This window comes from Chanodichthys erythropterus, chromosome 11 (genome assembly GCF_024489055.1).
Source record: "Chanodichthys erythropterus isolate Z2021 chromosome 11, ASM2448905v1, whole genome shotgun sequence".
NCBI classification, from domain to species: domain Eukaryota; kingdom Metazoa; phylum Chordata; class Actinopteri; order Cypriniformes; family Xenocyprididae; genus Chanodichthys; species Chanodichthys erythropterus.
In genome coordinates, this window is record NC_090231.1 from 9,218,841 (window position 1) to 9,231,394 (window position 12,554).

At 34.6% G+C, this 12,554-nt stretch overlaps 1 protein-coding gene across 7 annotated transcripts in view; it reads right to left on the reverse strand.

The window, feature by feature from the left end:
- The window catches only part of si:ch211-200p22.4 (phosphatidylinositol-binding clathrin assembly protein), a 77,421-nt gene that overhangs the window by 13,922 nt on the left and 50,945 nt on the right, over positions 1–12,554 (reverse strand). For 4 of the 7 annotated variants that reach the window (XM_067401461.1, XM_067401463.1, XM_067401467.1 and 1 more), the window contains 3 exons: positions 6,942–7,075; positions 5,305–5,402; positions 1,056–1,178 (listed from right to left, as the gene is read on the reverse strand). In XM_067401461.1, the coding sequence (XP_067257562.1) occupies positions 1,056–1,178; positions 5,305–5,402; positions 6,942–7,075 (355 nt within the window). The remainder of the gene's footprint in view (positions 1–1,055; positions 1,179–5,304; positions 5,403–6,941; positions 7,076–12,554) is intronic. The other 3 variants (XM_067401462.1, XM_067401464.1, XM_067401466.1) reach the window with 2 other exon arrangements.

Genomic DNA, 12,554 nt, shown 5'->3' on the forward strand with positions numbered 1-12,554 from the left:
TTTATTGGAAATAAAAAACTAAATTAAATTTAAAAAGTTTAAACTAAAATACTAAAATTAAAGCTGAATAGAAATATTATAGAATATAAATTGAAAAAAGGAACAAACTTAAATTAAAATAAACTGAAAATATAAAAATAAAAGCTAATTCAAAATAAATATTCTACTATATTAGTATCTATAGCAATACTAAAATAACACTGTTGTGAATTCATCATTTCATGTTGACTTTTAAACAGCTGATTGGTGAAGTTCATTAATTGAAGAGGCCTCTGATGGTTTTCAAATGGTAAATGGCACAGGGAATTTTGCTAATTCTTTCAGTAAATGAGAGAAAGAAAGCAAGAGAGAGTCTGCTGACACATGCCATATTTACACAGTTTTACTTCCTGCTTCGCCAGCAGGAACAAGGAGGCCATGACAAAAAAAAAAGTAGTAAACTCACCACATCAGATCAGCCATCACAACCCAGGAAAGAGAGCAAAAAAAGAGGGAAAAAGGGTGGGTGGAGACAAAAAAAAAAAAAAAGGCAAAAGGTAAGAAAAAGGACGCCAAGGACATAAAAAAGGAGGAAGGAAAAGGGGCGAAGAGAGAGAGAGTATACTGGTGAGTGTGTGTGCGTCTGTTCTGTGTTCAGATAAGGAGTGTAACGACAAGCGATTAACAGATGGAGAAAAATGCCAGTCAGCACCCAGCCTCCACTAACACACACACACACATAGTGGATGGATGAAGGGATGATAACAGACTGTCCACAGCCACAGAGCAGCGAAGTGAGCGAGTAAGTGGGGAGAAAAAGCAGGAGTGATTCCCCAAAGAACATTCCCAATCTCTCCAGAACCGAGTCAGGCGGGCAGGTGCTGCAGCCAGCTGCACAATTTGTTTCAGCGTTCCAGCAGCAAAGCTCCACAAACTCACCATTACAGCAAAACCAGCAGAAGAGTTTTATTTCAGGTGAAGGTTACTAAGTTTTGCAGATATTAAGCGCCACAGCAAGGATCAAACCTTTAAAGATTAATAAGCGCAGTTATTAATAAATCACACTCGTGATTTACCAGGCATTTTACCAGCTGATGGCTTCACATCGCTATTGGAAGATTTAGTCCCAAATACAGCATCAAAATCTACATTCATGGTGGGAATGGAAGCCATGGGATGAAGAGTGCTGCTCTCTAGACCTGAGAGTAACACACACACACACACACACACACACACACACACACACACACACACACACACACACACACACACACACACACAAAACATGTAAAAAGGAAAGATGTCACAACACAATATGATTGTTGCGCTGCAAAATACTGTTCCCTTATATTTTGACCACTAAACTCCCATGACTTTTTCAGGCGTTTGAGATTATTGGATGAAAACTGATAAAGTTGCTCACAAAGAGCAATTCACTATCAAAATTTACATGATATTCTATTGATTTTCATGGCTTTTTCTCAACCTGGGAGAATAAGTCAATTAATCAATCACAACTGCACCAAAATTAAAATTGTTTAAATTCAAGTTCAAATTATTATAAAAAATTATAGTATAGGCAACATGAGCATGTCTCATTTGTATATACTATTGTTGAAAAGTTTGGTGTCAGTGAGGGGTTTTTTTTGGAGAGAAATTCAAACTTTTATTCAGTAACGGTGCATTAATATTAATAGTGGCACATATCTATAGTGATACAAAAGATATTTCAAATAAATGCTGTTTTGAACTTTACTCATCAAAAAATCTGGAAAAAAAGTGCATCACGGTTTTCACAAAAAATTAAGCAGCACAACAAAAAAATAAGAGACATATTAAGGGTTTATACAAATTTTCACCTATACATTTCCATGACTTTTGAGGCAAACATTCAGGACCTAATGTTCCATGAAAGTATATGTATACATGTAAAATAATAATAAAAAAATAAAAAAATCAATGTTCAAATTTATCATAGCGTATTGAACTAAAATTAATGACTATAAATGCTATTTGTTTGCTTGCTATTTGTTTTAATAAAAAGTTGTGACTGTGCCAGACATTACGTGACCGAATGCTAAGTATTGTAATTTGTTTACCCAACATTATCAATTAAAACTCATGGCCAGAATTTTGTTTTGGAAAATAGGAGGGAACTTCCCATTAAGTAACTCTTATGTATTTGTGTTTTTAGAATGGGGTCATTTTGTTGTGCAATAGCTTACACATAAGGAAGCTTGATTTTAAACACTTCACTGAACTTACTAACAGTCAGAAAAATAAGAATAAATAAATTAAATAGTAGTAGCACAAATAAATACAACATAATAAAGCCACAAATTAAAGTATTTAACAGTAAACTGTAAATTAAAAACAGTAAATTCACTGTATATTAAAAACAGATTAATACTTAAAATGAAAGTTACAAATGTTATTCAATCAAGAGCAGTGAGTGATTTTCTCTTTGTTTTGTTCTTTGATTAACATTAATGAAATTAATGACAGACAGCAGCAGGTTTATTATGCTGCTGTCATTTTAAGACAGAATGCACAGATCCAATATACAATATATGTTTTCTTTCTCAACCATTTAACCGACTTAGTTTACGAGGATACTCACCAAGATGGGCATTTTGACAAGACTGTATGTGTATTTGGCCACGGTGCAGATGCTGTGTGCTTAGGGATGGGCAATACCACTTATTTTATTTTCGATACGACGATACAATACTTCTTAAATTTAACATATATTCTATTATACAGATATTTGTGAAACATATTTTCATGGCTTTTCCAAAACTTTCTGGTTTATTTATTTTCCCAAAACTTTTCCAGTCCTGGAAATTGCTATTTTAAAATTCCACGATTTTTCAAGGTTTTTCAAGCCCGTACAAACCCTGCTTATTACTGTTCCCAACCTTTTAAACGGTAGTGTACATGTCCACTTTTCTGGCAATATATCACAGATGATCCATTTAAATTGATTCTAGAGCTGCACAATTCATCAAAATAAATTCTGAGAAATGAACTGGCCTATAAAATCGCTGGCCTTTTAATCTAAAATGGCCTATTAATCTTGTTAGCTTGTAGTTTTTGCACATGCTATTTTAAATGTGATTCTCTCTTTTTACTTGGATATCTAAACAACAGCACAATGAAATGTTAAATGTTCATCATATCACAATTCAAATCGCAATGTGTGTCATAGCCCCAAAATATAATTTTTTGAGGCCAAACCATGCAGTTAAACCTGGACCATTTTACATGTATACTTTTTCCTCTACATTAAAGTTTCTGATACCAGTTTCCATCTATCAGAGAATGTTGTTAAAAGCCATTTTTGGCTGTAAATTTAATTAAACACCATTTTCAGCTGAAGTACTTCAGCCAGCTGAATTTTTTGTGGATTACTATTATTATTGCACAATTTCTAATATAAATAACAATATACAGCTTAAATCTGTGCCTGTTTTTTTTTATCACTCCTCTCCTCATTACTCAGCAGTCTTTCTTTCTTTTCTTTTTTATAAACACCTCATCTCTCCATCTGCCTACATTGGTGTGTCTTTGCACTGTTAGTAGTATATGTGGGTCTCTAGAGGCCTGAATCTAGCTGTGCGTCTGGCTAGCCCTCTGCGCACCTGCCCACTAGCTGTAAAACTCACGCTCCAAGTGCATGCTGTGACCTACAAATCCTGGCATAGTTAAGAGTCTGGCAGTATGTCTACATTCTGTACCTTGTGTCCTCAATTCACACTACCCCAGCAGATGTGCTGAACTGCTGAAATGAACCTCTGACACCAAGCACAGCTCCCAACCACAGCAATAATTCCTCAGCGGAATGGTACCCAAACTTGTCACGCTTCAGAATATCTAGAAAATGTTGTTCTAAACTGACACAATAGGATGGATTGGTACGGAAAATAAAAAAAAAACACAAAACATTGGGTCGGGTTGTAAAACCTAGCCAGCTGCTCATCTAGACAGCCCTGATATATAGTAGTCAACATTTGAAGTGGATCAAAAACCTTTCATCAAGTTGTCCTAAAACCTTCTTTTTGGGATAAATGAATTCTTAGGACAACTTTGATTAACTTTTTTGATCCACTTCAAATGTTGACTACTGTACTTCAACCGAAATCGAAGTTCATTTTGTGAATGTTTTGAGAGTTCAAAACAGCTTGCCAAAATGAACTTTCAGGAAAAGTTTGCTCCGGCTAGTAAACACCTACGAACTACCATTGGTCTGTGGCGATTACGTAATAGCTAGGTGTGCACTGAGGCTCCACCTTCTTTTAGGTGGAAATCTCCTCCAGTTCATTTCTTTTGTTCGGAATATTTGCTAACTGTCGCTGGTCACGTATTTCAAACTTCTTTTTACCCCTAAGCAAATAACGAAAAAGAACTTCACCGTGAGTTTATCGGGGCCTTAAATTATGTACTTGATGTGGACTTCTCTCAAGTGTGTTTGTAAAGTCCAGAAAATTGTTGGGTGTCTCGCAAACACCACTGCAAACTACTACCCAACAGTCTATGCGCTATCACACTACCTGTCAAAAGACGAATAATTAAGAGTTATGTTTTCTCTTACTTGCCAAGTCTGCATTTATTTGATCAAAAATAATACAGTATAAAAAAGGCTATTATTATGAAATTATTGACATTAATATATTTTAAAATGTAATTTATTATTTAAAAAAAAATGCTGTTCATTGAACTTTCTACTCAAAAGAAAAAAAAATAAAAATATTACGCAACAGTGTCAGAGTTAACATTGATAATAATAAGAACCATTATTAATAACTGAGCACCAATAAATTATTGGTAATAACTCATAATAAGCATATTAGAATGATTTCTGCAATAAAGGTTGCTGGAATTCAGCATTGCCATCACAGGAATAAATTAAATTTTAAAATATTCAAATAGAAAACTTACTTTAAATTGTAATATTGCACAATAATATTGTTTTACTGTATCATATAATATACTGATCATATAAATGCAGCCTTGATGAATATAAGAGACTTCTTTCAAAAACATTTAAAAAAAAAAAAAAAAGGCAGCATTTGGGGCAGGGCTTACATTTGGGGCAGGGCTTACAAATAAAGCTTGTGATGATGTGAAACAGACAATGTACATAGGAATGAACTAGCATGTAAACAAACAAATAATTAAATGAACATTTACAGAAAGTTAACAAAGGATTGATCTGTTCTAATGATTTTTTCTGAGACTAAATTGAAGGTCAGCAATCTAAAGTGGTAAAGCGACAGAGGCGGCATTAGTGATGGAGTGTATGTGTGTGGGTGGAGTGGGCCGCACCTCCCCAGGCACTGCTGCTGGTGGAGATAGGAGTGCTCTGCACAGCAGGAATGAAGGCAGGCTGGAGGTCAAACAAGTCACTGGTGAGGTTTGGCATGCTGTGCAAAAAAAAAAAAAAGAGAGACACTTTAGTACAAAAGTAATATATTCAAATACTACCACAGAGATTGTGCATATTTTGTAAATATATTGCAGTATTTTACGCTATTTTACAGAAAAATTTAGTATTGTGTGTGAAAATATTTAAAGGTTTTGAAGTACGTTTAACAAACTTTAATAAGAAAAATCACAAGAATGCAAAATTAAGACACACTGCCTTTCAAAAGTTTGGGGACAATAAGGTTTGTCTTTCTGAATTCTTTCATTCAGAAAGCAAACATTAAACAAATGTGACATTAAAGACATTGTTGATTTCTCTTTTAAATAAATGTTGTTCGTTTGAAGTTTCTATTCAATCAAAGAATCCTGAAAAAAAGTATCCTGATATCCACAAATAATAAGAACCAGTAATAATAAGAATCATTATTAATAATTGAGCACGAGTAATTATTGATAATTACTGAACACCAAATTAGCATGATTTCTGAAGGATCATGTGACACTGAAGACTGGAGTAATGGCTGTTGAAAATTCAGTTGTGCCTTCACGATAATAAAATGTTATAAAACATTAAAATAGAGAACAGTTATTTTTTATAATTACAGTTTTACAGTATTTTTGATAAAATAAATGCAGCCTTAGTGAGTATAAGAAACTTTTTTCAAAAAGGTTTATCAAAAAAAACAAACTTACTGGCCCCAAACCTTTGAATGATTGTATATGTATACAGTGCTCCCCCAGTTTGAGAAATTAGAAACTAGATCATTGTACAATGTCTGGTAGAACTTAGTCAAAAGCAACTAGACTATGGTTTTTATTGGTTTCAAGACATTGCACCACAAGGCTGAGTGGCTTCATCAATTTACTCGAGAGAGGGAGCAAATCGAAACAGCAGGTATTGATGTGTGTGTCCCTTTTCTGTAGAAGTTGACATCTAGTACTCCCTGTTCTCTCACGCATACTGTATAGCACCATCTAAAAATGTTTCTTAATCTTTATATGGTTCTGTAGGGGTGGGGTCCCAAAAAAATGGTTTGATCTTTAGAAGATGTCCCGGTTCTCAAAGATGGTACAAGACTTTTTTTATTCTCACCAATCATGGCACATGGCACATTTGGATTATACCACTGAGAAGAGTCCACAGCCAAAAAAAAAGAGCAAACACCTCCAAAAAGCATTAAAAGTCAGACTGGGTAAAAAGATTGGGTCGTGACCACCTGTCCACATCTTACGACAACCAACTTGCATCATCAGCGAGGCAACTCCTACAACAATCTCGAGATTCATGATGCCAACAGGGGTTTAAAACCAGCAAACAACCCAACAAGAGCCGAATGCATTGAATAAGTTCAACCACACATCTTTTAGTTTATTCAAAATCACTTTTTGGACAATGTGTACATGTATTTTTAATGCGTTCATGCTGTGTGTCATCTGGGGTAGTACATGTTGTAGAGGTATTGGGTTTTGTATGGTAATGTATATCATATGGTAAAATATCTACTGTAGTCATGTCAATATCTACTTATGTCAATGACCTGTTTGTTGAGGGTGGGCTTGTGGTGTTAGTGAACAGGTCCATGCCCGCACTGTGGTTGTTGGCACTGCCCATAGACTGTGTGCTGGGGGAGGTGGAGGGGGTCTGCATGCCAATCTCCTTCAGACGCTGGTTCTATACAAACACAGGAAAAACATTGGTCACTGTAGACAGGGTTCCTACACATTTTCCATTTCAAAATTCCATACTTTTCCAGACTCAAATTTCCAGACCTCCTTCCAAACGTTTTTCTGCCATTGGTTAGTCTCTGTCTCCTTTTCTATGTTTTCTCTGCTTCATGTTTGTAGTAGGGTTCTTACAGACTTTTAGTGATTTTTAAATCAGTGTTTGATTGTTGAAATAAAGTTTTGTATATAGTATTTACGTCTAGGCCCTTCTCTTCTTAAAACTACGTTGCTGTGTGACTTCTGTTGTGGATTAATTTACAAGTACTAATATATTCCCTGTTTAAAAGGGTAGTGACTTTGTTTCCCTTTCTGACCATACCACTCGCTACATAGGCGTAAATATTTAATTTGTTTAACATTCTAATAATTCGACACATTTACTTCATAGACATCCTTCTCTGATTTATCCATTCTGTCCTGTTGTCAGTATTTGTTGGAATCAAAACATTTCTATAGAGTAGCCTACAAAAGCGCAGTATCAGTTTTAGAAATGTTAGAAATATTTTAGAAATTCACAAGTTTATAAACATCTGCAAAGTAAAAAGAGTTGTAAAAGGTGATGTGTAGGGGGGTCTGGGGGCATCCTCCCCCAGGAGAAGATTTTTGTGATTTTAACATGTAAATGAAGCATTCTGGTGCACTCTGACAACAACATAAATGGGAAAACTAACATTTCCTTCAAGTAAAAAAAATAAAAATAATAATAAAATGACAGTATGGCTGAGAATTGACACAAATTTCACAATTGAATGCGATTTTGATTCAGAAGCTTGCTTGATTTTGATTTTGAAAATTTTGATTTTGAAAATTTGATTTTGAAAATTTGATTTTGATTTGATTACCTTCGATTCAATATTGATTCATTTGCGGCCTATCAGGTCAAATACTGTACATGGCAAATTTCCGCAAAGAAAAAAAAATTCAACTAATGCTGTAAATTATACAAGGAACCACAGCTGGTACATCATTATAATAATTGGTTAAAACTGATTTGCAAGCTACTTTCATGTAGGCTAAATTACACATAAGGAAGTTTATATAAATTTTTAATGACAATTATTTTTCTCTTTTTTTTTTATTATTTAGGCCTAAACATTTAAATGGTGGCTGTCATGAAACAGATTTATACATTTAATATCGAAGCACATGTTAAGTACAAATACAATGAATATGCAATAGCCTATAGTGCATATATTTAGAAAAATGCTCCTCTTGAAGTTCATTTTTGTAGCTGAATAATGAGTTTTTGGCCATTGAACGGCTTTTCTGAGGTAGGCTAAATGTGATATTTTTACATGATGACAGTTTTATTGATGCCTTTCTGCAGTTGAAACAATGATTGATCGATTGCATGTGATACAGAATTCAGTAAGTTGTACTTTATCTTTCAACATTCCTTCGGATGTTCAATCATGTTTATTTTGTGCTGTAACTAGTAAAGCAGAAGAGATGGTCGGTTCACGAGCACTACAGCGATCTATCACGCCACAGAGCACCAAGAAAGATCACGACTCACTCCAGTCTATGGGAAAGTAGCCCATTTTCGATTCTTGTGAGAATCCTGAGACACGCACTCGCCCTGAAAAAAACCTCTTCGGATCTACACAATTAACATAAATTATGTATTTTGATTCAAAAGAGCTAATTTCGCTGTAAAGTGTCTAGTTTGCAGGTATAATAAATTAGAAAACTGAATAGAGACAACAGTCTGGAAACACAAATATTTTTCCATACTCTGATTTCTTTTTTCCATACTTTTCCAGACCTGGAAATTACTCAAATCAAATTCCATACTTTTCCATACTTTTCCAAACCGCGTAGGAACCCTGTGTAGAGCAGGACAGCACAGAGCAGCTACCTTCAGCTGAGCTCTGTGAAATCAGACAGATTACAGCAACTCAGGCAGCTGAAGTGCCAGTCAGCTACAGCTCAGAGCTTCTGCCTGTGTAGGTCTGTATAGTGGCTGTATTCACCTTTTTCTTGACAAGCCTACTGCATTTTGAATTATGGGAAGCACTTCCGGTTTGGGGAACTTTCACTCAAAAAGACTAACAAATCATAAGGTTGCACTACAAATAATCATTATCAGTCAGTTTGACTGAATGAGGCATCAATTTATTTCTTTAGCAATAGTAGTTATTTAGCAATAATAATAATAATAGTTATTATTATTAATTATGGTCATATTGACAAAATATTTGGACAAATTGTGCAGCCCTACAAACAAGCACAACAAACCTGTAGCTTTATTTATTTCAAAACTCATTTTTAAATCACAACCTTTAATAAGAAACCAGCGTTTTTTCTTCAAATTGTGCAGCTCTTAATTCTACTTTCTAAAGAGAGAGAAAGTAGGTTGCGACATGTTAAGGTTTTATGCCTTTCGATATGCCTTTTACAACACTGAGAAAATGTGAGAAAAGAAAACAGAAAAAGAAAGCGGTAGCTAGAAAACATGCCCCTCCAGGAGTGCTGAGAACACAATCACAAAGAAGAACCAGTTCAATTTCACACAAAATTATTCGAACATGGGCTGTGTAAATATTTTGATGTTGGACTTTGAAATTGCTCTGAATGTTTGAACTATTCAGATACGGAGCCACGGTGCATCTGGGGATACATTCCACACCACTGACGTTCCTGTCATTCAGTTTGTGTGTGTGTGTGTGTGTGTGTGTGTGAGTGTGTGTGTGTGAGTGTGTGTGTGTGTGTGTGTGTGTGTGTGTGTGTGTGTGTGTGTGTGTGTGTGTGTGTGTGTGTGTGTGTGTGTGTGTGTGTGTGTGTGTGTGTGTGTGTGTGTGTGTGTGTGTGTGTGTGTGTGTGTATTTGTGTCACACAAGGTATGACCTCCTGATGGGGACAAAGAAGTTTGATTAACCTCGCTCACCATTTACTGCTGGAGGCTAATCACTGAATGTACAAGGGCGTATTGTATAAACATGCATGTATGTGTAGGACACAATGTTCTTAGAACAGCATCTCCAATCCTGCCAATGTTGGTTGGGATATGCCTATACTGTATACTCTTTTATACATACGCACACACACACACACACACACACACACACACACACACACACACACACACACACACTATATATATATATATGTGGTTTTAAGTGAGGTGAGGCTTAATTATTTCCATAGCTGTATATATATATATACATATATATAATATATAATATATAAATATATATATATATATATATATATATATATATATATATATATATATATATATATATATATATATATATATATATATATATATATATATATATATATATATACATATATATAATATATAATATATACATATATATACAGCTATGGAAAAAATTAAGAGACCACTTAACATTGATTTTTGAACTTGAAGTGGTCTTTTAATTTTTTGCATAGCTGTATATATATATATTTATACAACAGTTCTGTCTGGTTCTCGAATCTGATTGGCTGATAGCCATGCGATATTTCAGTGATAACAGCACTCCTACTGCCTTTTCACCGTTTGTATCACTCCGCTTGAAGTGACCGTCATGGCGGCCAATCAAATCAACCGTAATTTTTACAAATACTACTTCTTGTACCACGAACTGTAGTTTTAATAGTTTTTTAGGCGAGAATGTAGTTGTTTATACCTGGAATATGTGACTCATATTTAATAACAGCGCCTATTTTACAATTTGTTTTGACGTTTTCGGAGATGCGAACTCGAGTGCGTAAGCGGCCGTTCAGTGCTTCTGTGACCGCCGAGAACAGCTTCATCTCGGCCAGTGCCTCGGGGATTTGCCGCTGGCTCTTATAGTGGTTAAACACGAGACATAATTCAATTTGAGTACATAGAACAGGCAATCTTTGGTCTTATTAATCTATTATTTGTTACAGAGCAAGTCGAATTGTGCTATATTAAATTTGATAATAATAAACGTTACGTTACACCCTTATATAGCACATTGACTACAACTAGACAGGACATATCAGACTCTTCTCCGCTTCAAATATGTAAAACATTAAACTTTATAAACATATGTTTTTTTTTTTGAGTAAAGAAAACGCTTTACAATTTTTTTTTTTCAAACATCATATCTTTATTTACCTTTGCATTGCACAGAGGAGATGTCCAAACTGCATGCGCACTTCATTCAGGAGGTGAGGCAGATTAATGAGGTTTGATTGACAGTTTGAGGATCCAATGGAGTTATGAGGTTTTGTCACAAGCTCTTTAAAATCCTTTTCATTCGTTAAATATTTGTAAAACCCATATACAAGCGTAAATGGTGACCTATTTTTATTTTTTTTTAATAACTAGTGCTTTATGTTTGACTGAACTGTACAATTGTGCTTATTTGTTGTTCAATAAATTTTATTTTATATAAATATGTCCATTAAGTAATATGGATTGAGTTTACATTAATACGCCATTAGATGGCGGCAACACTTTACAGGAGAATTAGTCAGTGAAGCACAAGAGACTTTTAAATTGAAAGGAACTTTTGCAAAAGGAAGTTGTTTTAGCGCTGTGGTGCTATGGAAAATTCCCAAAGCTGTAAAAAAAGATCGCTTTCCTCAGCGGACATTCAAACGGACTTGTATAAAGGATATAATATTATGGACATCGACTTGAAGAATGAATGTAATGCAATATACCAGACACAGGTAATAGCCTACTCTCTCTCTCTCTCTCTGATACTGTAGAAAATTCAATGTGTTTCAATGAAGCGACTCAACGTTCCTTCGTTACTAGTTCTAAAGTGACGTTTTAGAGTTAGCAACGGATGCTTGTTCCAACTGTCAAATTGAGATTTTAATCCGTGGCGGAAGGAAGTAGTGCTGCACAAAAGAGGGTTTTAAAGACACTCTGTTGTTGTTCTTATTTATTTACACACTCGTGCCGTCGAACTGTTGTATAAACGCAATATCACACTCGTAGCCGTGAGATATGGCTGTATATCAGCACACTGTGATTACCTACGGCACTCGGCCTGCGGCCTCGTGCCTACGGACGAATCACAGCGTGCTGATATAACTGTTACAGCCATATCGCACGGCTACTCGTGTGATATTGCTCATATATATATATATATATATATATATATATATATATATATATATATATATATATATATATATATATATATATATATATATATATATATATATATATATATATATATAGTGCTCAGTGCTCAGCTAGAATACAGTAACGTTACACCCCCTTTGAAAAGTAACATTTTAAACAATATCTAAATGAACAATTTCTCAGAATCTCAATTTGGAAACATTTTCCAAAATGTTGACAAGACTAAGTTTAATATAACATCTGTTTAACTTATAACATGAAAGTAAGGTTAATAATATAACTTAGATTACACATTTTTCAGTTTTACTCAAATTAGGGTGATGCAAAAATGAGTACACCTCACAAC